General features: G+C 30.5%; 1 protein-coding gene across 1 annotated transcript in view; it reads left to right on the forward strand.

Annotated features, from left to right (window-relative positions):
- Positions 1-21770, forward strand: part of LOC142322382 (alkaline phosphatase-like) — a 73873-nt gene that overhangs the window by 13623 nt on the left and 38480 nt on the right. Inside the window, exon 2 of the mRNA XM_075361404.1 lies at positions 1515-1580. Within this exon, the coding sequence (XP_075217519.1) occupies positions 1515-1580 (66 nt within the window). The remainder of the gene's footprint in view (positions 1-1514; positions 1581-21770) is intronic.

The following is a 21770-nucleotide window of genomic DNA, read 5'->3' on the forward strand; positions in this document are numbered from 1 at the left end:
TTGTATTTATTTCTTATTTTTTTTATAGTTGATAGGTTGTCATTCTCAAGTAATGTCTATGGCGTAGGCGAATTGAAAAATGAGGCTTATTGTAAAGAGCCTACGACATCTTTCAATGCGCGGCAAATTGGAAAGTTATTTAGCAGTTTCTAATCAGCCTGATATTTTTCAGTTTCATTATAATGAGCCGATACAAAATGTGCAATTGTTTGCAAATTTTTTCTTCCAAATCCGTGGGTATGTGGAGATATTTGCAGGGAAATATAAATATGATCTAACAAAACTAACCTACGCTCGATAGTCAAAGTTAGCGAGGGAAGCGTGCGTAGGTTAAGTATGGTTAGATAATATTTATGTAAAAGATTTCTTAGGTTCAAATCCTACCAATGACAGCTACTTTTACATGGATTTAAATACTACATGGTGGATACCGGTGTTCTTCGGTGGTTGGGTTTCAATTAACCACACATTTCAGAAACGGTTGACCTGAGACTGTACAAGATTACACTTCATTTACATTCATACATATCATCCTCATTCATCCTCTGAAGTAATACCTTACGGTGGTTCCGGAGGCTAAACAGAAAAAAAAGATTATATTTATAATTATTAGCAATAATGCTTATATTTAACTTCTATTTATCTCTGATTATCTTTAATGAGCAAAAAAGAGCACATTTTCTAATTAACCTGAAGTTGTATGGGCTCATTACAATAAGCCTGAAAAATATCAGGTTGATTAGAAATTGCTAGATAATTTTCCACTTTGCCTCGCGCATTGCACAATAACTCTTTACAATTAGCGTGATTTTCCAGTCCGCCTACAACATCCATATGAGAAGCTAGTTAACTAATAGAATTCTTTTAACAATTTTGTTTGACTAATTACATATAATTTTAATAACTTTTATTATTATTTTTAGAAAAAATACGTAACTGCATTATATATTATAAGTAGTAATAATAAAATCGTACATATTAGTTATTTCATTTACTCAATTTTTGAACGTAGATATTGTATTAAAGTGTTACTAAATTAATGTGCTGCTGTTATGAAATAGTAAATAACAGCAAGTTGCGGTTTATTAATAATTTATTAATATAAATAAAATAAACAAAACATTAATTTAACTTACAAATAGACCTCCTAAACCTTTTATTTAGCACAATAACCTTGATATCCTATAGAAGATGAAGATACAACCTAATCGTTTACGCGTAGTTAAAACGACTGTAATACTCTTTATTAGACTGTTTGCTACAACGTAAACAGAACAAGCGCTAATCCCTCTTTGGATAAACAATATCATTTTCCATGTTATACTTAGGAGTTTTAGACCTGTGTAAAATAATTAAAGTTTTTTCCTTATCATCATCCTATCATGATAGTTCAATTTTGTTATTAATTTATATTTATTTTAATGTTAGAACTTTAAAACTTTAATTTTAATTTATAAATAATATTTTGTATTCTATTTATTATTAACTATAACCTTTCTATGTTTTAATTTTAGGAGGATTGAGTAAATACCGATACACTGTTGAAACAGCAAAAGATCTTCCAGCTAAAGAGGAATACGGTAACTATATTTTTAAATTTTTCTCTGTGTTACAGAACTATTTATTAATTCCTTACTATGCAACAGCAATGCATATAGAGCATTGTTTCTCAACAGAAAAGATATTTTACTTTTGTTTTACAAATATCTCTATCTTCCTTATAGATGTGTTGCATGTAAAGCACCTTAAATAGATGAGACAGCAGTCAAAATGTGTCAATATAAAGTTGAATATTTCTTGAATTCAAATGGGCTTGGTGTGCCGATGTGCGACAGTATGAAAATAGGATCCATGAAAATCGATGGTTACTGTCTTGTGCAATGGTTATGATCGTTTCAAAAGCGGCATATATATTTCATGTAGTCTACATCATTTATGGCTATGGCACAACAAATACCTATTATATTTGTTAAAAATTAAAGTAGCCTAATATTTCTTAATAAATTTTGTTGGTGGAATTTTGCAATATGAGAAAAAATTTATATCATTAATTCTTAATTTATTTCTTTTCATTGGTAGATCATTCATTCATTCATTTATATATATGAATTTGTCTGTTTGTCCCGTATGCATTTCTACACCATTCATCCGATTGCGATGAAACTTTCGTGAGTTCTTGTGTGCACGCCTATGAAGGTTTCTGAATTAGTTTTGACCCGGTAGGTGGCGCGGAGGTCGAGATATTTCAAAAAAAATTATTTATGGTCCGATTTGGTTCATATTCAGATTATGTATTAGTTACGTGAAAATAAATATTTTTGCGAAAAAGGAAAGAGGGGAAGAGGTGAAGATCGGAAAAGGGAAAGAGCGAAAAAAGGAAAGATTAAATTTTGTGATGTTCAGTTTTTTAATGTTTTATCAAACTTTCATTTGTGTTCGTTTAAATACTCAAATATTCCAATAGCGAAGCATTGCCCGGTCAGCTAGCATTACATAAATCCAAATATTTCTGATATAATTTCTTAAAATATTATTGTTTCATCTTTTTGATTTATTATGATAAATTTTACTGATTTAATTTTTTTTTTATCAAGTAAGTAAGGAATATATATATATATATATATATATATATATATATATATATAATTATATATCATATATATCAATTTAAATACACGTGAATCAAAAGAATAAGGTCATCAATAAAACAAAGATAAACACATTTTCTTATATAATCTAATTGTGTTTAATATTTCTCTGAGTTAATAATTCTTTTTTTTATATTACACGGATATTACATTAAACAAATTTATACATATCAGTAATTGGCGAAATTTTTATGTAAAACAGAATTTAATTGCATCATAATATTTGTTAAAAAAGAAATTCTGTTTTGTTGTAAATTATTATTAACCTATGTTGCTAAAGCATTTGTTAATATTTTAATTATTTTGTTGATGACTTTTAATTTAATTTTAATTGCCTTCCACTTTAAAGCCTTTCTCTAATGTATTGTATTGTACATATTCTGCTTAAAATGCATTTGTAGAAAATGTAAGAGTAGGTATGATATTTGTCTCGTAAATATTTAAAAATGTGTTTACATATACATCGTTTTAAAGAGCATAAAAAAAATATTTTGACGTAGAATGCATCGGGCAACTACAAATCTAACCAAAATTTTGGTCATTTAATTTATTTCACAACTACCTTTAAAAAGTGGTTTACTTTACCTATTAAATAACTGTTCACTGAAAAACCAGAAAAAAATTTATCATATGCGCCAACTCAAAAAAATATTTTTTCGGCATGACATCATTATACTGTTGGTTGTTGCTGTAATAGACGGGTAGGGTATTCTCACCGTTTAAAAATTGCATTTGATATGCTGTATCTTTACCAATGAGTTTGTTAGTAACTCGCTTAATAATAACATTAAAAATCCCTGGTGAATTTATTTTACTCTACAATTATTTTTATATTCACCTCTGCAAACTCAGAAACTGAATTCATTTCTTTAAAAAAGATTACTTTGAATTACATTTTTTATATGACTTATTTAATTTCGTTTTTATTTATATTTTAAGCTAACTTCTCCCACAGATGAGAAAGATATTTTTGACTTGTTGAATAGCCCTATCCCTCTGAGTCTGCCCATAAGATCTTTATCTTTGAAAGAGATATCTAGTGAACTCAAGATAATAAAGGAATAAGACTCCTGGGTTTGACTATATGACGCAAATATTGTTTAGTTTGCCGTCAATTGTGTTTATATTTTATTTGATAAAACATTACATGCAAACTGAATATGTGTGACACATATGGTCCGTAGATTGAACAAGTAGTAGAACTCGGTGGTGATAGTGCTTTTGACATATAACCCACCGGGTTGGTCTAGTGGTTAACGCGTCTTCCCAAATCAGCTGATTTGGAAGTCGAGAGTTACAGCGTTCAAGTCCTAGTAAAGCCAGATATTTTTACATGGATTTGAATACTAGATCGTGGATACTGGTGTTCTTTGGTGGTTGGGTTTCAATTAACCACACATCTCAGGTACGGTCGAACTGAGAATGTACAAGACTACACTTCATTTACACTCATACATATCATCCTCATTCATCCTCTGAAGAATTATCTAAACGGTAGTTACCGGAGGCTAAACAGGAAAAAGATAGATAGTGCTTTTGACATAAAGAGTGTTTATTGGATCTTGCTTGTTATTAAAAGTATGTTTTATTAACTTGGATGTTTCTTTTATAATGTTTTACTGTTTGTTTTCGTGCGGTGGGGGGTGGGGGGGTATTCCCTCTCACCGGTAATACTTTTAATATATTATTTACTTTTGGTTTCGACACGAGAACCGACTGTAAAATTTTGTTCTTCAGCAAAAAAAGAAGATTTAAGCTAATTTAACTTTAAGCCTTTGTGATTTGCGAAAAAAGTAAATAAGTTGCCTTATTAATAGATCACAATTAATATTTGTTCTTGCCCAATTTTTATATTTTTGAAAATGCGGTTTTCCAGTTATAGACAATTTTTTCAAGAATAACTGTTTTTATCAGGAGTTTTAATAAAAAAAAAACAAAAAAAAACAAACTCTAATCTCTTTTATTGGCTAAGTAAGAAGATGAAAATATTAAACAAAAACAGCTATTACTAAAAGATGGATGAAGTGATTGATATATATATATATATATATATATATAAAATTTTAATTACTAGGGTGTCCCAAGTAAAACGCAATCCAATCTTATATTGGTAGGTATTGAAATAATAAAAAGGCATGTGTAAATGTAAATGTAATTTTTATTATTACCATCCATTACCTTACAATTAGAGTAAATGTTGGAAGTGGCCGCCATCTTCTTGAATACAAGCTTCAATTCTTTTTACAGCGTTTCTTGCAAATTTTTTCAAAGTTTGTGGCTGGATATTTAATACAGCTTGTTCAATATTGACTTTCAATTGTTCAAGTGCTCGTGGTTCGTTGCTGTAGGCTTTTTCTTTGAGGTATGTCGCACCGTCATGTTGTAGCCACCAGTGTCTGTCTTCCTCTTCCAAGAGTGCGATGAACTGAAATAAAATATCCTGATGTCGTTCTGTATTAATGGTGTACTCGAAAAAAATAGGACCGATTATTTTCTTCCGCGATATCGCGCACTACACGCCCAACTTCTGCGGGTGTAATTGTTTTTCGTGATAAACGTGGATATTTTCAGCGCTCCAAATTCTACTGTTATGGCTGTTTACGTAGCCATCCAAATGAAACCGTGCTTCATCTGTGAAAAATAACGAATCCGTAACATTAATTCCCTCGCGCAGAAATCGACGGAACCGTTGACAATATTGTAGCCGTTTTTCTTTGTCGGGCTCAAGAAGTCGATGAACCGTTTGAATGCGATAAGGTCGTAATTGTAATTGTTTGGTCGCCCGATGAACAGTCGATTTATACAAATTAATTTCAGCAGACAAACGTTTGATCGATTTATTTGGCGAGGCGAGTAATCGGTCTTTGATTTCAGTGACTGTATCTGTATTCAACACTGACGCAGATCTTTTGTGTTCCTTGTTATTAACAGAACCGGTCTCTCTAAATGTTGCAGCTAACCTTAATACTGATGTTTTGTTAGGAGCCGGTTTATCTGGGTACTTATGGCGAAACAAATCTTGCACTGCAAACGCTGATTTCGTACTGAAGTACGACTCAACAATGAAAACACGTTCATCTAGCGAAAACACCATCTTGTCTCTAGAAATACACTGAACGTTAAGATTGCATTGTTATTACTATCGGTAGTATTCTACTGCGTCGCCGCGATGTTCAGATGTTGGACGGGTCCATTTTTAGTAACGAGTAGGGGAATAAGCTTGACGTTTGAAATTTCATGGATGAGTGATTGATGGGTTGCGTTTTATATGGGACATCCTGTATTTACGACTTATTTGTATTTACTTTTTCGTTTATTTCTTCATAGAGATTTTCTTATTTATTGTTAATTTTTCTTGAACTATTGGTTGCAATTGGAAAATATTGTGATCATACTAGAATACAATATTAACTTTACGTATATTTATACCTACTCACGGAAAAAAATACTTTATCAAAATATTGTCACTTATCTATCTATAGAAACCCATCTTCGTTGAATAAAATTCTAACGATTTGTGTAACTAATAAATACATCAGTTCAAAGACAGAACCTTTATTTTCACTAAGAGATAGAATAGCAGCTCATCATAATAAAAAAATCCAAAATGATACTAAAAAATTTCTGTTGAATTTTCAGGTTCTATATTTATATAAATAATTTGCATTATAATGTACTGGGTGAAAATTAATTAATGAATATATGTTTTTTATTTATTTATTTAATTTTTTAGAAAACTTATTTTTTATTTTTTTAGAAACTTATTTAAAAATTCTGTTATTTGTTAATAATAATACGATTTTTTAAACATTTATCTAAGTTTTTTATTATTATTACTAGGTTGAGTGGTTAGTAATAGGCCATATATAAATAGATCGGTCCTTCTTATAAACTTAATATGTTTACTGAAGGAGAAATTAGTAGATTTTACATTATGTACTCTTCAGATATTAAATTTACACAATAAAGATATTATATTTACACAATGAATATAATAATTAACTGGCGGAGTCCCTGGGTCAGTCCATAGTCACTCTCATTAAATTATCTCAAGAGTACACATCATCAGCATTAATATAGCTTTTTCAGAACAGGATCAAAAAATTCATTTCCATCCTCCAATCCTTTCTTGCTAATCTTTTAACCTCTGTACATTTACTACTTTCCAAGTATTCAATTAATCTTGTCTTCTCTAGAGTTATTATTTTCTATACGTTCATCAACTGCCAAAACTAATTGAATATACTAATTATTAATACGCATATTAATTAAATATATTAATATTTTAATACGGGGCCCAGTAACCTAGGTCATCTCCACAACATTTTATTGAAAATGTCTCCTCCATTATTCATCTATATAATTTCGTATTTGCCTAATACCTTTTAATTTGGAACTTTATGAAGCCATTAAATTTTCAACGTATTCCTGCTACACTAAATTACGATGACCTCTTTCCTCTTCCTTTCTCCTTCTCCTGTTATCCATATTCCACTATCATAAAGCAATAAAATTCACATTTCAATAATTTCTTTTATCCCTGATCAAAAAGAAATTATCTAAGATCACATAAAAATTATGAGACAAAAAGAGTCAATAAGTAAGAGTCTAATGGATGGTAAGATGAGAGGGTTAAAAGTAAGATTCTTCCGGAAAGGGACGTCAGACAATTTAACGTTTTAAGAATCCGTTACGCAACTATGTATTGTCCCATGTATTATCCTATTTAGTATATCACGGATAATCAGGAAATTTTAATAAAAAAAAATAGCATATTACTTATCAACGAGTTGGTGTTGAACAGGTTCAATATCTGCTCCAACAAAAACTGTTTTTCCTTTAGAAATTAAAAATCTACCTGGGATCATGTATTGGGTTTTAAAAGAAAAATACCTCCTTGAAATATGAAATGTAGACGTACATTTTGATGTCTCTGATTCCAAAAATATAAAATCGTGGTTAAAACGTTTTTGCACGTTTACATATGTGAATGTATTTTAGCTTAAGATTTTATAGTTCAGATTTCTTCGGGTTCAGTCAATACCGCGATCCAATATCCGAGTATCTGTTTTAAAAAACCGGTCAACTGCGTTCGTTACTGCTAAAAATAAAAAAAAAAGATTCAACACACTTACCCCACCTGCTTCTTGTTGTATTTATATTTTTTGGGGGATTTATTCCTCATTTAGTTGTCATTAGTAAAAATTGTCAAATAAGGTTAATGTTGTGAAAAATTTTCAGAATGATAAATACATCAAATTAAGAACCAAAGAAAATGTAAGGAAATATAGACAGATTTCTATCTGTCCTATTCCTTTTCTTCTGAAAAGGAAACGTTTCTTTGGGAACAAATTAAAAAATTCACCAGAAAAATCTGCTCTCGAATATAGCATATAGAATATCCTATCTACATGAAATTGTTACCAATAAAATAAAGTAAAATTGAAGATTGACAAAATTAGTATATGTAGAAAGACAAACAGCAGCAGAAAAATAGAATGCATATAAATAAAAAAATTACATTAAAAAATAAATAAAAATAAGAGTTGCATAGAAAATTGACAAAACTATTTTAAGGGTTAAAAAAATTATTATAGGAAGATACACTAATACCTACACTTCTTATTATGATAATTTTTAGGAATTGCAAGATACAATTTCCCACGAAGGACGGAGTTTACCTGGAAAAATTCCCTATGAGAGACGCAGTTGACCGGGTTCTTTTTCAGACGGACGCAACTGACCGAAGGCCGAGTTCTTTTACATATAATCACAGAAATTTCTAAAAATCATCCTACACCATTTATACGTTTACACATTTTCGTGTATGGGTTTTCCAGATCTTTAATGTTCTAGCCAATCTACTTCAGATTTTTTGTTTTAGTTTTTGCAGATTATGAGTGCGGGAAAATTGTTTAAATCTTACCACTAGGAAGGAGTAAGAGCTCTAATCTTAAAAATGCAATTCTATTAACTTTAACTTTTCTAATCTAACTACTGTAAATTATTTTCTGAATGAAATCTTTATACAAAGTGCGAATAGCTTTCATATTTTGTTCAAGTTACGGAGTAATAACCTTAAAATCTTGCAATAAAAATTCGATAACTTTTTTCAACCTTGTTTAGTTTGTTAAGAAAAAAAAAATTGTAATTATTTTAAACCTCATTATCACTGGGGAAAGGTTAAATACTTATATGCTATCAGTGTTAGGGTTATTCTACGTCATTGACAATTTTTTTTTTAATTTCACTTTTAAATTCCAGTTATATGATAAAAAAATTTCTATTAGTATGTGGGAATGAATAAATTTAATATATGTATAAATCTTCGGGAAGAAAATGGACGCTATTCAACGTTGAGAAAAATCCTTTTCTAGTGAATCTCGAAATTTATGATTTATTAATATCTGCTCCAGGAAGGTTTTTTCTAAGATGGATTCATGTACAAAAATGAAACTGTTTCGAAAAACACAAAAATTATTGCTTTTACTATTTATTTATTATAATTACTTATCTTTTTAGTTAACAATTCTCCAGATGAGTAGATTTTCTTTAAGAAGTGAGTAAAACGCTTTTTTAAAGAAGGTTTACTCTCTTACTCAGTAAATAAAATAAACAGAAATCGTTCTCTGATAATAATAATTTATGCTTAATGAGCAACAATAATTAGGCAGGTATAAATAGGTATAAGGAACCAATTTTCGTTTTAAAATTTTCTCTAATTAGTTATAATCTATGAAAATAATTGTAACACGGGTTTCTTTCTTGTAATTGCAGATAAAGAAATTTTTGCCTCAAAATCGATGGTTTAAAATACCTTTGTTGTTTTACAATAATTGTACTTTTCAGGTTAATAAATCATTTTCATTAAATTTCTGATATATATATTTCAAAATATAATATGAAACACTATTACTGACAATTATTTAGATATAATAAGTAAACGACTTATTTAATTCTAATAATTAGGACGCTTCATACAATATATGAGTGTTCACAATAATTTATTCATTAGCAGAAAATATTTTAAATTCTATTCTGTTTAAAATACCCTTTAGATGTTTATTATCATTTTTCAGTATTGAAAGTGAAACAACATTAATGATCTTGTACAGTAATATTAAAGAATTCTAAAATTCTTTAGAATCTAGATACAGTTCTATACGGCAATGGAAATGATTTAATCGTCTACAGAAAAGAGGAATGGCTTTTTTTTTAAAAAGAAGCTTTGTATAGAAAACTGAAACTTACTTAAAACTGAACAAAGAAATATTTGTAAATCTTTAAATTTTAACTTATTGAAATTTTTTAAATATATCATCTTATTAAACCTAATATTGAAGCCAATTTACTGTTTAATATGTTGTTAGTAATTATTTTTATCTGGCTTCGATATCACATTTTTAAATTTAAAGAATTGATACCTTTTAGTTTTTTTTTCATTTTTTTTAGTTCTTTTTATTTTTATTTAAAATATGGATAGGCTTAAGAAAAAGGTTGGCCATATAAAAAGAATTTGTTTACGAGAAACGCCACGATGAAAAACCTTGTTTTGATAAAAAAAGAAAAGGACTGAAAAATAATAAAGACAAAGAAAATGACGTAACGAGATTGCTACCGAATGTGAGCTATACGTTATAAAATATACCACTGTTAGGTATTGCTGCAGAACCTACCGGGTTGGTCTAGTCGTGAACTCGTCATCGCAAATCAGATGATTTTGAAGTCGAGGGTTCTAGATCGTAGATACTGGTGTTCTTTGGTGGTTGGGTTTCAATTAACCACACGTCTAAAAGACCGATCGAAATAACTAAAAGGGAAAAAAATTGATACCGACTTTAATAAGTGGAAATGGTAAAGGGGTTTATAATAAACGTAAAAAAAAATACATGCGTGAGCGGTGGTGATGGAGAGTTGATTTGGTGGGTTGAAAAGGGATGAAAAATGGTATTATTGTGATTTTCGGCGAAAGTTGACGTCAAAAAAATTTGTGGTTATTTAACTCGCAGAAAGGTATACTTTCACCAAGTTTTGTCAAAATTAAATTATTTTTGCGAAAATGAAAAATAAAAATCGAAAAAATAAAAGATTTTTTTCCTTTTTTTCGGAAATTTTGAGATTATCTTAAACCTCATAAATTTGTAGATTTTTGCATGATCTACAACTTTTATATTGGGACATTTTTTTTCAACGCCCCAACCCCGAAAATCACCTCTCCACCGCCGCCGATCACGCATTTATTTTTTTACATTTATTATAAGCTATAATACCATTTCCACTTCTAAAAGTCCAGGTAAAAGTTTTTTTCTCTGAGTGTAATTTCTAATTATTATCCTCATTCATTCTCCGAAGTAATACCTTACGGTGGTTCCGGAGGCTAAACAGAAAAGAAAGAGAGGTATTACTTCAGAAGATGTGTTTTACATTATACAGAGTCATTCACGGGAACCGGATGTTTTTGAAGTGGGTTGTACTCGGACATTCGTGGTGGGAGGGGCACGTGGCTGGTGTCTGACGTTTCCTTTGTTCATAGCATTTACATTTTAGTCGTTGAGATGGAGCCGTGAACGCTAGAAAAACGCATGTACGCGTATGACAGTTTTGTGCGAAATGACGAATCCGTAACTGCTGTTCAGCGAGATTTCCACCGTCAGTTTAATATCCATCGTAATGAAAGTGTCCCTTCTCGTAACACAATATTGCCACGGGTAAACAACCTTCGAACAAGCGGTTCAATATTGAAGAAAAAACCACCGGGTCCCCGACGAACTGCTAGTACTCCGGAGAACATCTAACGAGTAAGGGAACCCATTGTCAGAAGCCCACGCCGCTCTATTCAGATGCATTCAGCAGCGCTTCAAATGAGCAAATGTACGGTAAGACGAATTCTGCATACAGACCTGCATTTCCAGCAGTTAAACGGAAGATTTCATGCAGCGATTACAATTTTGTCGACAAATGCTTACCATTTTTGAAGAAAATGAAAATTTGTTATCGTTAATGAGTGACGAAGCCCATTTTCATCTGAATGGCTTCGTCAACCAACAGAATTGCCGGTATTGGGCAGAAAGAAACCCGTATCAGCTTCACGAGAGACCACTTCATAGCCCAAAGGAGACTGTCTGGTGTGCAATAGGAAAGGTCGGTGTTATTGGACCGTTTTTTTTTTGAAGAAAATGACGCTGCCGTAACTGTAACAGCTGATTGTTACATTACGATGTTGAATACGTTTTTCATCCCTGAGTTACGAAACCGGGGAATCGATTTTCAAAATGTGTTATTCCAGCAGGATGGAGCTACAGCGCACACAGCGAGGGCAACGATGGCTGTTCTCCGTAACTTGTTTCCGGGACGGATCGTTTCCAGATTCGGTGACATTCCTTGGCCCCCTCGGTTCCCCGACTTGAGTAGTTGTGATTTTTTTCTATGCGGGTTTCTGAAATCGCGTGTGTACGGCAATAAACCGCGTACATTGGAGGACCTAAAGATCGCAATTCGTCATCACGTTACCCAGATTGATGTAGACATGCTGCAAAGAATTGAGGCCAGTTACCGTGAAAGCCTACAACAATGTATTGCCCAAAATGGACATCACTTGCCGGATCTAATTTTTCGTCCATGAGTAAGTAACAAATGCTTACTTATGATTAACAAGTGTTTCAGTACCAATAAAACTTTTTTAAAGTAAATATTCAACTTTTTATGATTATTTTAAAAACATCCGGTTCCCGTGAATGACCCTGAATAATTAATGATGTATAACTTTTATTTTATACATATATATTTATTTAAAGTAGTACATAATATGAAAATAAATTTCTTTAATCTACTTTGAGAATACTTGGAATATTATAATGACAATTACGTTACGTATCATAACGCTGCAATCCATTACGAGCAATACGAGAGTAATTAAAGTATAATTAAATTAATTACGAGAAAAAAATTAATATGGTTAAACTATTTATGAAAACAATGTTATCTTTCATTTAAAAACTAGCTGGAATCGGTCCATTTGATTACCAATAGAATTAAACATATAAAAAATGTTTTAAAAAATAGATTATGAACGGGTTGAATTGATAACCTATCTTTTTTTTTTAAATCGATTAATTTTTGTTTTTATGAAATAAAAATTTATTAATTTCTTTACCAATTTTAATAGCATCATCCGAATTAATGTTACTTAAATGATACAGATAGTAAATAAATATTTTTTTATTTATTTGTTTTTATTTAAAAATAAAATTGTTTTAATGATGAATAGATATTTATGAAATCGCTTAAAAGAATTAATTGAAAAAGAAGCAAGTGAGAAAAAATAGTTTAAAACAATTATTAATTTTATTTTTTGTGTTTATTAAAGTAAGATTACAGCATTTCTGCTTAAGGGATTGAAGGCCCGGGCTTTATACGATTTGTAATTTAACCAAGCTTATTGTAAAAATCACGGAAAGAAATCAAGAAAATAATATAAAGGGCCTATGGAATATCCTCAGTGTATGTGTACAAACGAGGCAATAACATGAAGCGTTATGGTTGTCGATAGAAAGCTCTCAATACGCACTTAGTCAAATTTGTCCTTACTACCACAGAACTTAAATTTAGGATGCATATATTTGGAAAAATAACGGAGGGTAACAAAAGACAATTTATCCGAGAAACAATTGCAATATTAATCGTTATAGTATTTTTCAAGTTCTTAGTTCTATTAAAATTAATATAAAAGTAATTTTTTCCTGCAGAATTGGTTTTTGCATTGTAATTCATTTTTCTAGGCTATTTCAAAGATAGTAATATCTTAAAAATTTATAGAAGAAAACAGACGTTTTACTATAAAAATGTTATAAATGAAAAGTTTTATGTCTTATTAGGTCTGAATCTTTTCCATCTCATTTATTTTACTTCCGTGCAATACTTTTTCATCTGTAAATCAAATAAAACTGGTCGTTCTAGAATTATTAAAAAGCCAGAATGCTATGTATATAATAAAATACAACAGAAAAACACGTATAAAGCTAATAAATATTATATAATAGTTTACTTAATATGTGAAAATTGAAAGGAATGAATTTCTTAATTATTATTGAAATTAAATCAATTATGTAAGGAAATTAATAAAAATTTGGTTTGGTTCAATTGTGGCCAGTCTTCGGTGTAATTTTTAGAAAGGAATTGAAACCTCTGCTTCAGTCAAAATGGGGAGCCGCTACCTTAAAAATCTCCTCCAAAGAATCATTTTCCCACGTTAAAATTTATTTAGGAATTAATTGTTAAATAAACGATTACAATTACAATTAAATGATATTGATGTTTCTTGTACTTTCAGTATTTTATTGTATTTATTATTTTCTTAATCTTAAGTAGCGATAAATATATTTTAGCAAGCAGGAGCTATTTCTGCGGGGATTAAATAAATATATTATAAAAAAAAGAACAAAGAACTTATTTATTTTCCTCGTCCTCGATCAAGATTAGCAAAATTTTCCACGATAAAATTTTTGGGTGAATTCTTCAAATATTTATTTTTAAAGTTTCAGATTACTAAAAAAAATTAATAATTAATTATTATTAAGTAAATTTTAATTCACCAGAAATAATACTAAAAATACATGATTACTATAGAAGCGTGATACTATGTGTATTATAAGTTGTATACATTACCTAGAATATTCGTTCTTGGCACTTCAGAAGTCTTTAAGTGCAAGGCTTTCATTATGTAGCACGAGGCTACATCAGTGACACCGCCTTTCACACATTCAAGTTGTTTCTATACAGCGTACTTAATGTACCGTATTAAGCACAGTCTTTACTGAAGTTACGTGTTAAAACAAACCGGCGATTTAATATTAATGTCATATCTATTTTTTTTTAATTAAAAAACAATGTTAACTAAAATTATTTATTTTATAATAAAGCATGATATTCATTAAACCTTTCTAACAGTCTAATTTACGAAATCAACTTTTTTTAAATTTCTGTAATGATTATATTTTCTTCTCCATTACTTCTTCCTTTTTCTGCATTTTGTCCCTCAAATTTGTTAGGCTTTTGTCGGTTGCTGTCTATTTGCTTATTGGTCATTCCATCTCATTTTTTAGTGGTCTAAATCTTTTCTTCCTTTTCGTATGTAATACAAATGCGGTCTGGAGAATTCTGTCTGAAACATTGGGTTTATCTGTCCATTTATCTGTTGATAATTTAACTGTGTCATTAAATCACCGTATTTTTTTATATACTGTGCCTTACTTCTTAATAAGATAAGGCAGAATAAACGTGTTATTTCTTATAAATATCTAGAAATATGTCTCAGTCAAATGTTTTTAAAAGTATAACCCAATATCATTATAGACGAAACCTTTCTTACCTTAGCGAGATTCATTGAAAAGGTTAAAAACTAATTTAAAATGCAGCGAGTTGTGCTGATTTTTTTAGTATGTTATTTTAGCAAAATTTTGTGAATTTTTTCAGTTTTATATTATTCAAGTTTATGCCGTAAGTAAGAGTTTAATAATGTTTTTAATATCTTTATAAATGTATTCTGTTTCGTTGAGATTATATACTTCACAATGGTGTAAAGTCAAATTAGGTTAAAACTTAAAAATAACATTTTATTATGTTTAAATAAACTTTATTTGAAACCATCTAAATGTCAACTGATGTTTAGACCTGCAAAAATTTCAATATAATGCAGGCAATGTAAGCGAAGTGGCTGTAGACTGTTATTGACCTTACAAACCTCAATTCTGCTTTCTGTAAAAATAATTTGTATAATTTCATTAAGATTTTGATGATACGTGAGTTAGTGGAGAAAACTTAACTGAAGCTGGGAACGAAATAAAATTATTTTCTTTCTAATTTTTTGAAGTACCAAAAACGAATATTACGGCCATACATAGTATAATTACCTATAAATGTATTCCGTTTCCAGTTTCAATTGGATTAAGATGTAATTCAGTTGCGTACTACTCGGATTTTAATGTTTACTAACATCAATTAAGGAACCCACCGGGTTGGTCTAGTGGTGAACGCGTCTTCCCAAATCAGCTGATTTGGAAGTCGAGAGTTCCAGCGTTCTAGTCCTAGTAATGCCAGCTATTTTTACACGGACTTGAATACTAGATCGTGGATACCGGTGTTCTTTGGTGGTTGGGTTTCAATTAACCACACATCTCAGGTATGGTCGAACTGAGAATGTACAAGACTACACTTCATTCGCACTCATACATATCATCCTCATTCATCCTCTGAAGAATTATCTAAACGGTAGTTACCGGAGGCTCAACAGGAAAAAAAAAAGAAAAGAGATCAATTAAGGTCAAAATTTGTTCACGTTCTACAAAACTAGGAGATAAGTTTCGCGTGCGTTCCTTCTGAATTTACTGTTCTTTCAACAACTCTATTAACCTTTTAAATTTATCATTTTGGATTGTAATGTAAGAAAAAAGGAAAAGATGTTAAGGAGAAAGGAAAAAGGTAGATGTCGCAATAACTAGTAAATTTTAGTTAATATCCAGCACAGTTTTAGCCCATTTTTTTGGTCAAGCATAGATACCATGAAAAAGAAAATGAACTTCTGTTTATCTTAAACTACAGAGCGTTTAATTACGCATTATTTTAAGTAGTTTTGTTTCTGTAATATAGAAATGAAATAATTAAGCGATGAAAAGCAACTCCAGGAAACCCACCGGGTTGGTCTAGTGGTAAACACGTCTTCCTAAATTTGCTGATTTGGAAGTCGAGAGTTCCAGCGTTCAAGTCCTAAGTAAAGTCAGTTATTTTTACAGGGATTTGAATACTAGATCGTGGCTACCGGTATTCTGTGTTGGTTGGGTTTCAATTAGCCACACATCTCAGGAATGGTCGAACTGAGACTGTACGAGACTCTTCATTTAGACTCATACATATCATCTTCATTCATCCTCTGAAGCATTATCTGAACGGTAATTACCGAAGGCTAAACAGGTAAAAGAAAGAAGATGACCAGGAAATGAATCTATGACATTCTATCAGGGTTTTACGAAGGGATTTGGTTATTATAATGTACCAACATTTTCTAGTGTCAAAATAAAAAAATTTACAGATTTAATAAACTTTGCAGAAAAATAGTTTAATTCATTTTTAATCGACTGAAACAAAAATGAATCAAATTTTAAAAATAAAAAATAGAATAAACAGGTTCCTAATTCTAGCCTTATGAATTTTTGTCTAACGTACGTCCCCTTATTTCTTAATCAAGTAACTTCTTAACCACCGAATTCAATATTTCCTTTTTAGTTGAATATAAAATTACTCTCGTGATTCTGTTAAATATTTTCCAGAAAAAAAAACAAAAGTATTTTCAAAGAAATATAATGCGTGAAAAAATTTAAACGTAGATTTTAATTATTATAACAATAATGGATTATTGCATTAAATTTCATAAAAGTTTTGACTTTAAGAAAATTCTATAAAAGTAAGATTTAAAGAATATTTGAAGTTTTATATTAAAGTATTTTGTATAAGCTAAGTAAATGAAGTTTTTTTTTTAAGTAGAGTTTAATAATAAAAAAAGTAAACTTTCCATTGCTTGGTATTATGTGTATATGATAACAAAACATTTAAACTAATAAATTATGCTATCAGTAATTTATTTTTACAGTATATATTTACCTTCGAATAACATCGTAGAATGATTTATGATGCTTGTGTGGGTCTATTTATGTAATTTTATTTATATACTTAAATGCTGCTGCCTATGTAATATTATTATTACCTACTAATTAATTTCATGTCATAAAATTTAAACAAATTTTCTTAAATCAGTCGGATTGTACCTTGCGGATGGATTTAAAACTTAATATTTCTTTAAAAAAACATAAAAAAAGGCGTCTCGGCCTTCCATCCGGAGGTTTTGGGTTCGAATACCGGTCACGCATGGCATTTTTTATACACTAAAAAATTCCATTTCCATATCATATGCAAAAGCTTATCTGACGAAAACATAAAAAAAAAAAAATGATCGAGAGGTAGATATTTTACTTCCCAATCTACATACATTCTGTTATCTAACTTTATTTATTACTAAAATTTATCTTTAAAAAATTTAAGAAAACTTCTATAAAAATTTAATTCAATTTCGAAACTAAAATAAGGTTTTATTTTTGACTACGTTTTAATCTAACTTGATTTTACATTCATGTGCACACATAAATGACAATCTAATAATTTGGCCTATTAATTATATAAAAACTTTTTTTTTTTTTCATTTTCCTTTTTCAATTGTAATTTTTTTTCTAATTCAGTTATCTGAGCTAATAGACATTTCAATCAGAATTGAATATCTTAAAAAATTAAAAAAAAAAACAACTGTATTTTCGATTTCATAAAAGTGAAAAACTACCTCTGGCGGAAATGGTATTTATAGAAAAATTATTTTAAAATAACCGTGATAATAAATGCAATGATTAAGCCATAATATTGATTATGTAGATTCATTATGGACTTACTATATTTAATATTCATCGGAATTGATAAAAATTAACTAATATAAAAATATTTTTTTTATTTATTATATATATATATTCAGAATAAAACGTGTTAAAAAAATATATGTGTAATAATAAAATAAATATGATCATAAATAATAATACAAAGGTAAATGTTAATTTTTTAATAAAATTTACTTCATTAAATCTGACTAGAATTTAATTAATTTATTGGAATTACATAATTAATTCTTAAAATAGTGATTAAAATTTTGAAATTTAAAGCTGACTTTTTTAATATTATTAATATGATCAATGAAATAAGGTTATGTATAAAGTGAATGCTTTTTTTTTGTTCATAATATTAGATAAAATTTTGTTATTTTTAATTAAAAAGTAAATCTATCCAAGTATAATTTTATTAATTTATTTAATCAGTTGTATGAATTACGCCACGTATATTTGACATTATTTTAGTCACATGAACATAAATGTGGTCACGTGTACTTAATGATAAAAACAATTTTTTTTCATAAAAAATACAAAAGCAAAAAAATTCATTATGTTCTAGATTATTATAATACAATATATGTCAGGGCGTTTTACTTGGCTTCAACTAAAGCTATTTAATAAACGTACATTTATTTTTATACTTAATGATAGTTCCCGATCAGAAGTTTTAAAAGAATTTTGACCTTACACTGGAAAAGAGTAATTTTTAGACATTAGTTAGCTTACAGCCGATTGGATACTAAAATATAAAAATAATAGTAATAACAAAGTCAAACTGTTACCATCTTATAAATTCGAATATTTCCATTTGAAATGTTATACCGAGCGTTCGGAAATTTGATGTGCACTGGAATTATGGAAATAATGACGAAACTTTCTTAAATCTTAATTTGTATTTTTCTTTCATTATTTCACAGAAACTCCGCCGATAGCTTAAATTAATTTAAAATGAAACGTCTTATTGATCAAACCGTGGCTCGCTGCCAAAGAGCCTACCTTCGGCCAGTCAACTGCCCAGGCGGTCCCTAGCCACCGAGGTTCCTACTACCTACTAAATCCCTTCGGCAGTCCTGCGCAGGGCGAGGAAGCGAAGGAAGCCAGCAACAACCGTCCACTCACTGCGAGTCCTCCAGTTGACTCGCAGATCCAAGAAGGAGTTTACTCTCTCGAGTTCCCTAGTAACTCTGGTACGCTTAGCTTCGTACCTGGGACAAATGTGTATGACATGCTCTACAGTGTCATCGACCCTACAGTCCGGACATAAGCCGGAGTCAACCAACCTAAATCTAGCCAAACGTTTCCTAAAGACACCATGCCCGGAAAGAAACTGCGTTGTGTGCCGATTGGAGGATACCCAGCTAATCGCTCGCAACTCTCTAACATTAGGAAAAATACCATGTGTATAACGACCAGTAGAAGAATCGTTCCACCTAGCATGCCAAGAGTCAAAACCTTGGTTCGTGAAATGATCAGTATAATGATGACATTTTAGGTTATCAATATTTTTTTTCTTTTGCTCAGTAACAATTATAATTACAATCGGCTCTCCTGCGGAGCCATAAGTAAGTTTCCTGACAAAAGCACGTGATAAGAAGGTCCTTAAGGAACCCCCAAAATAAATAATACACAATAAACAGTTGCAAGCAAACTTAAAGTCAAATATGAAATTTCAAGCTCAGTCATAAATCACGAACCATTAATTTCAGCACCATATAGTCCACAAAACAAACATTAATAACAAATAGAAAAGAAAAAGAAAGACAGGTAACAAGAAATTAGATACGTACGTCACCACTAAACTTGACGGTGTTAGATTCCAAACTGTTACGCAGGCTCTAAGTCGAGTACATGGGCTCGTTTCAACCGGCGGACGTCTCTGCTGTTATCTAGTAGATTAATTGCAAAGTGGTTTACATGATTCTCAAGCCTCTGCAGTTATTTGACATTGCGTTGTAGTGTAATCTCATGAACCGATGGGAGCTCCAGATAATCGTGAATCTCATCATTCCGCGTGAACCACGGAGCTTCGTCAATTACCCTCGCTACTTTGTTCTGAAATCGTTGTACAATTTCCACATTACTAGTACTAGCCGTTCCCCACAATTCTACACCGTACGTCCAGATTGGGCGCAGGATAGCCTTATAAATTAAGATCTTGTTGGATAACATAAGGCCTGAGTTCCTCCGTAGCAGCCAATGAACTTCCGTGTACCTTGCGTTTAACCGTTTCCTCTTCATCTTCACGTGACACTTCCAAGTCAAATGCCGATCCAGGTAAAGTACCAGATACCGCACAGTCTCCGTTTGCGGGATCAAAACACCATCGAAGTACACACCGGGACAATCACCTCTCCGCATGGCAAATGTGACGTGCCTCGACTTACCTTTATTAACCTTAATCCTCCACTTTTTCTGCCACACTCACAGACAATCCAGCGCCATTTGTAGGTTCTGCGAGGCTAGGCTAGAGTTTTCGTTAACGGCCAGGATAGCAGTGTCATCAGCGATCGGGGTGACGATGCAATCATCCAGGACCTGAATGTCCGCAGCGAATATGGAACACAACACAGAGCCCTGAGGGACACCCGATCCAATCTCAAAGAACCTTGAAAACTCGTCGTTACATTTCACCTGAACAAAACGCCCCTCAACATAATTCCGCAAGACTAGGAAGTAGGGCTGAGGAAGTTGTAGCTTTAACTTGTAGATAAGCCAGGTATCCATACCTTATAAAAGGCCTGTTGGATGTCTAAGAACGCCGCCGAGCAGAATTTCTGCTCTTCCAGACACCCAGTGATGATTCTGTGGGATTCATCGATTGTGGAATGGCCACACCTGAATCCAAACTGATGGTGGGGAATTATCCCCTTACTCTCCAACACTGGCCACAAGCACAAGGCTATAAATATTAAAGTATTAATTTGAAGTATTCAATTTTTTAGGATTTTTTAAAAAATTACATAACATTTTTTAACAAGCTCAATTTGTCAACGATACCTTACTGATAACTTCTTTAATCCTACAATTACATGAACAACTGGAATTTATGAATACAGCTTATTATAACTTACAATATACGAGATATTCTGTACGTATCCTATTTTCTTCAATATTACTGAATTTATACTTGCTATTGTTAATTAAAAATTTGTTTTCTCTTACATGTAATATTCTTTGTAGGAAGTGTTAATTAATGTTAATCCAATTTTTTATTATTAAAATCACATTTAGAGTTTATTAAGATGTATATTTATATTACTCATAAACATTTAAATTTTTATATAGTAAAATAAATTTCAAATAAAAAAATCGTGTTATTTTCTAAAAGTTTAATTTTTCTATCTATCATACTAAATGCTGTTAATTTTGGAGGCCATGAGAAATTTCAGAAGCTTTTCAAAACTATTTCATTCTTTCGAATTAAACTTTACTTAAATATAAAATTATAAAACCATGTTAATAAAAAAGGAGTTAAGACTGAAAAAAGGAGTTAATAAAATAATAGGAAATTACACTAAATAAATTTCTTAGTTTCTTTTAAAACTTATTTTTTATGTTGTCGCATTAAACTATTGTAGTATAGTATACGTTCTTTTATGTAGCGCACCCACCTGTATACACATTAAAAAAATGAATACTTGCA

This window comes from Lycorma delicatula, chromosome 3 (assembly GCF_047948215.1).
Source record: "Lycorma delicatula isolate Av1 chromosome 3, ASM4794821v1, whole genome shotgun sequence".
In the NCBI taxonomy this organism is placed as follows: domain Eukaryota; kingdom Metazoa; phylum Arthropoda; class Insecta; order Hemiptera; family Fulgoridae; genus Lycorma; species Lycorma delicatula.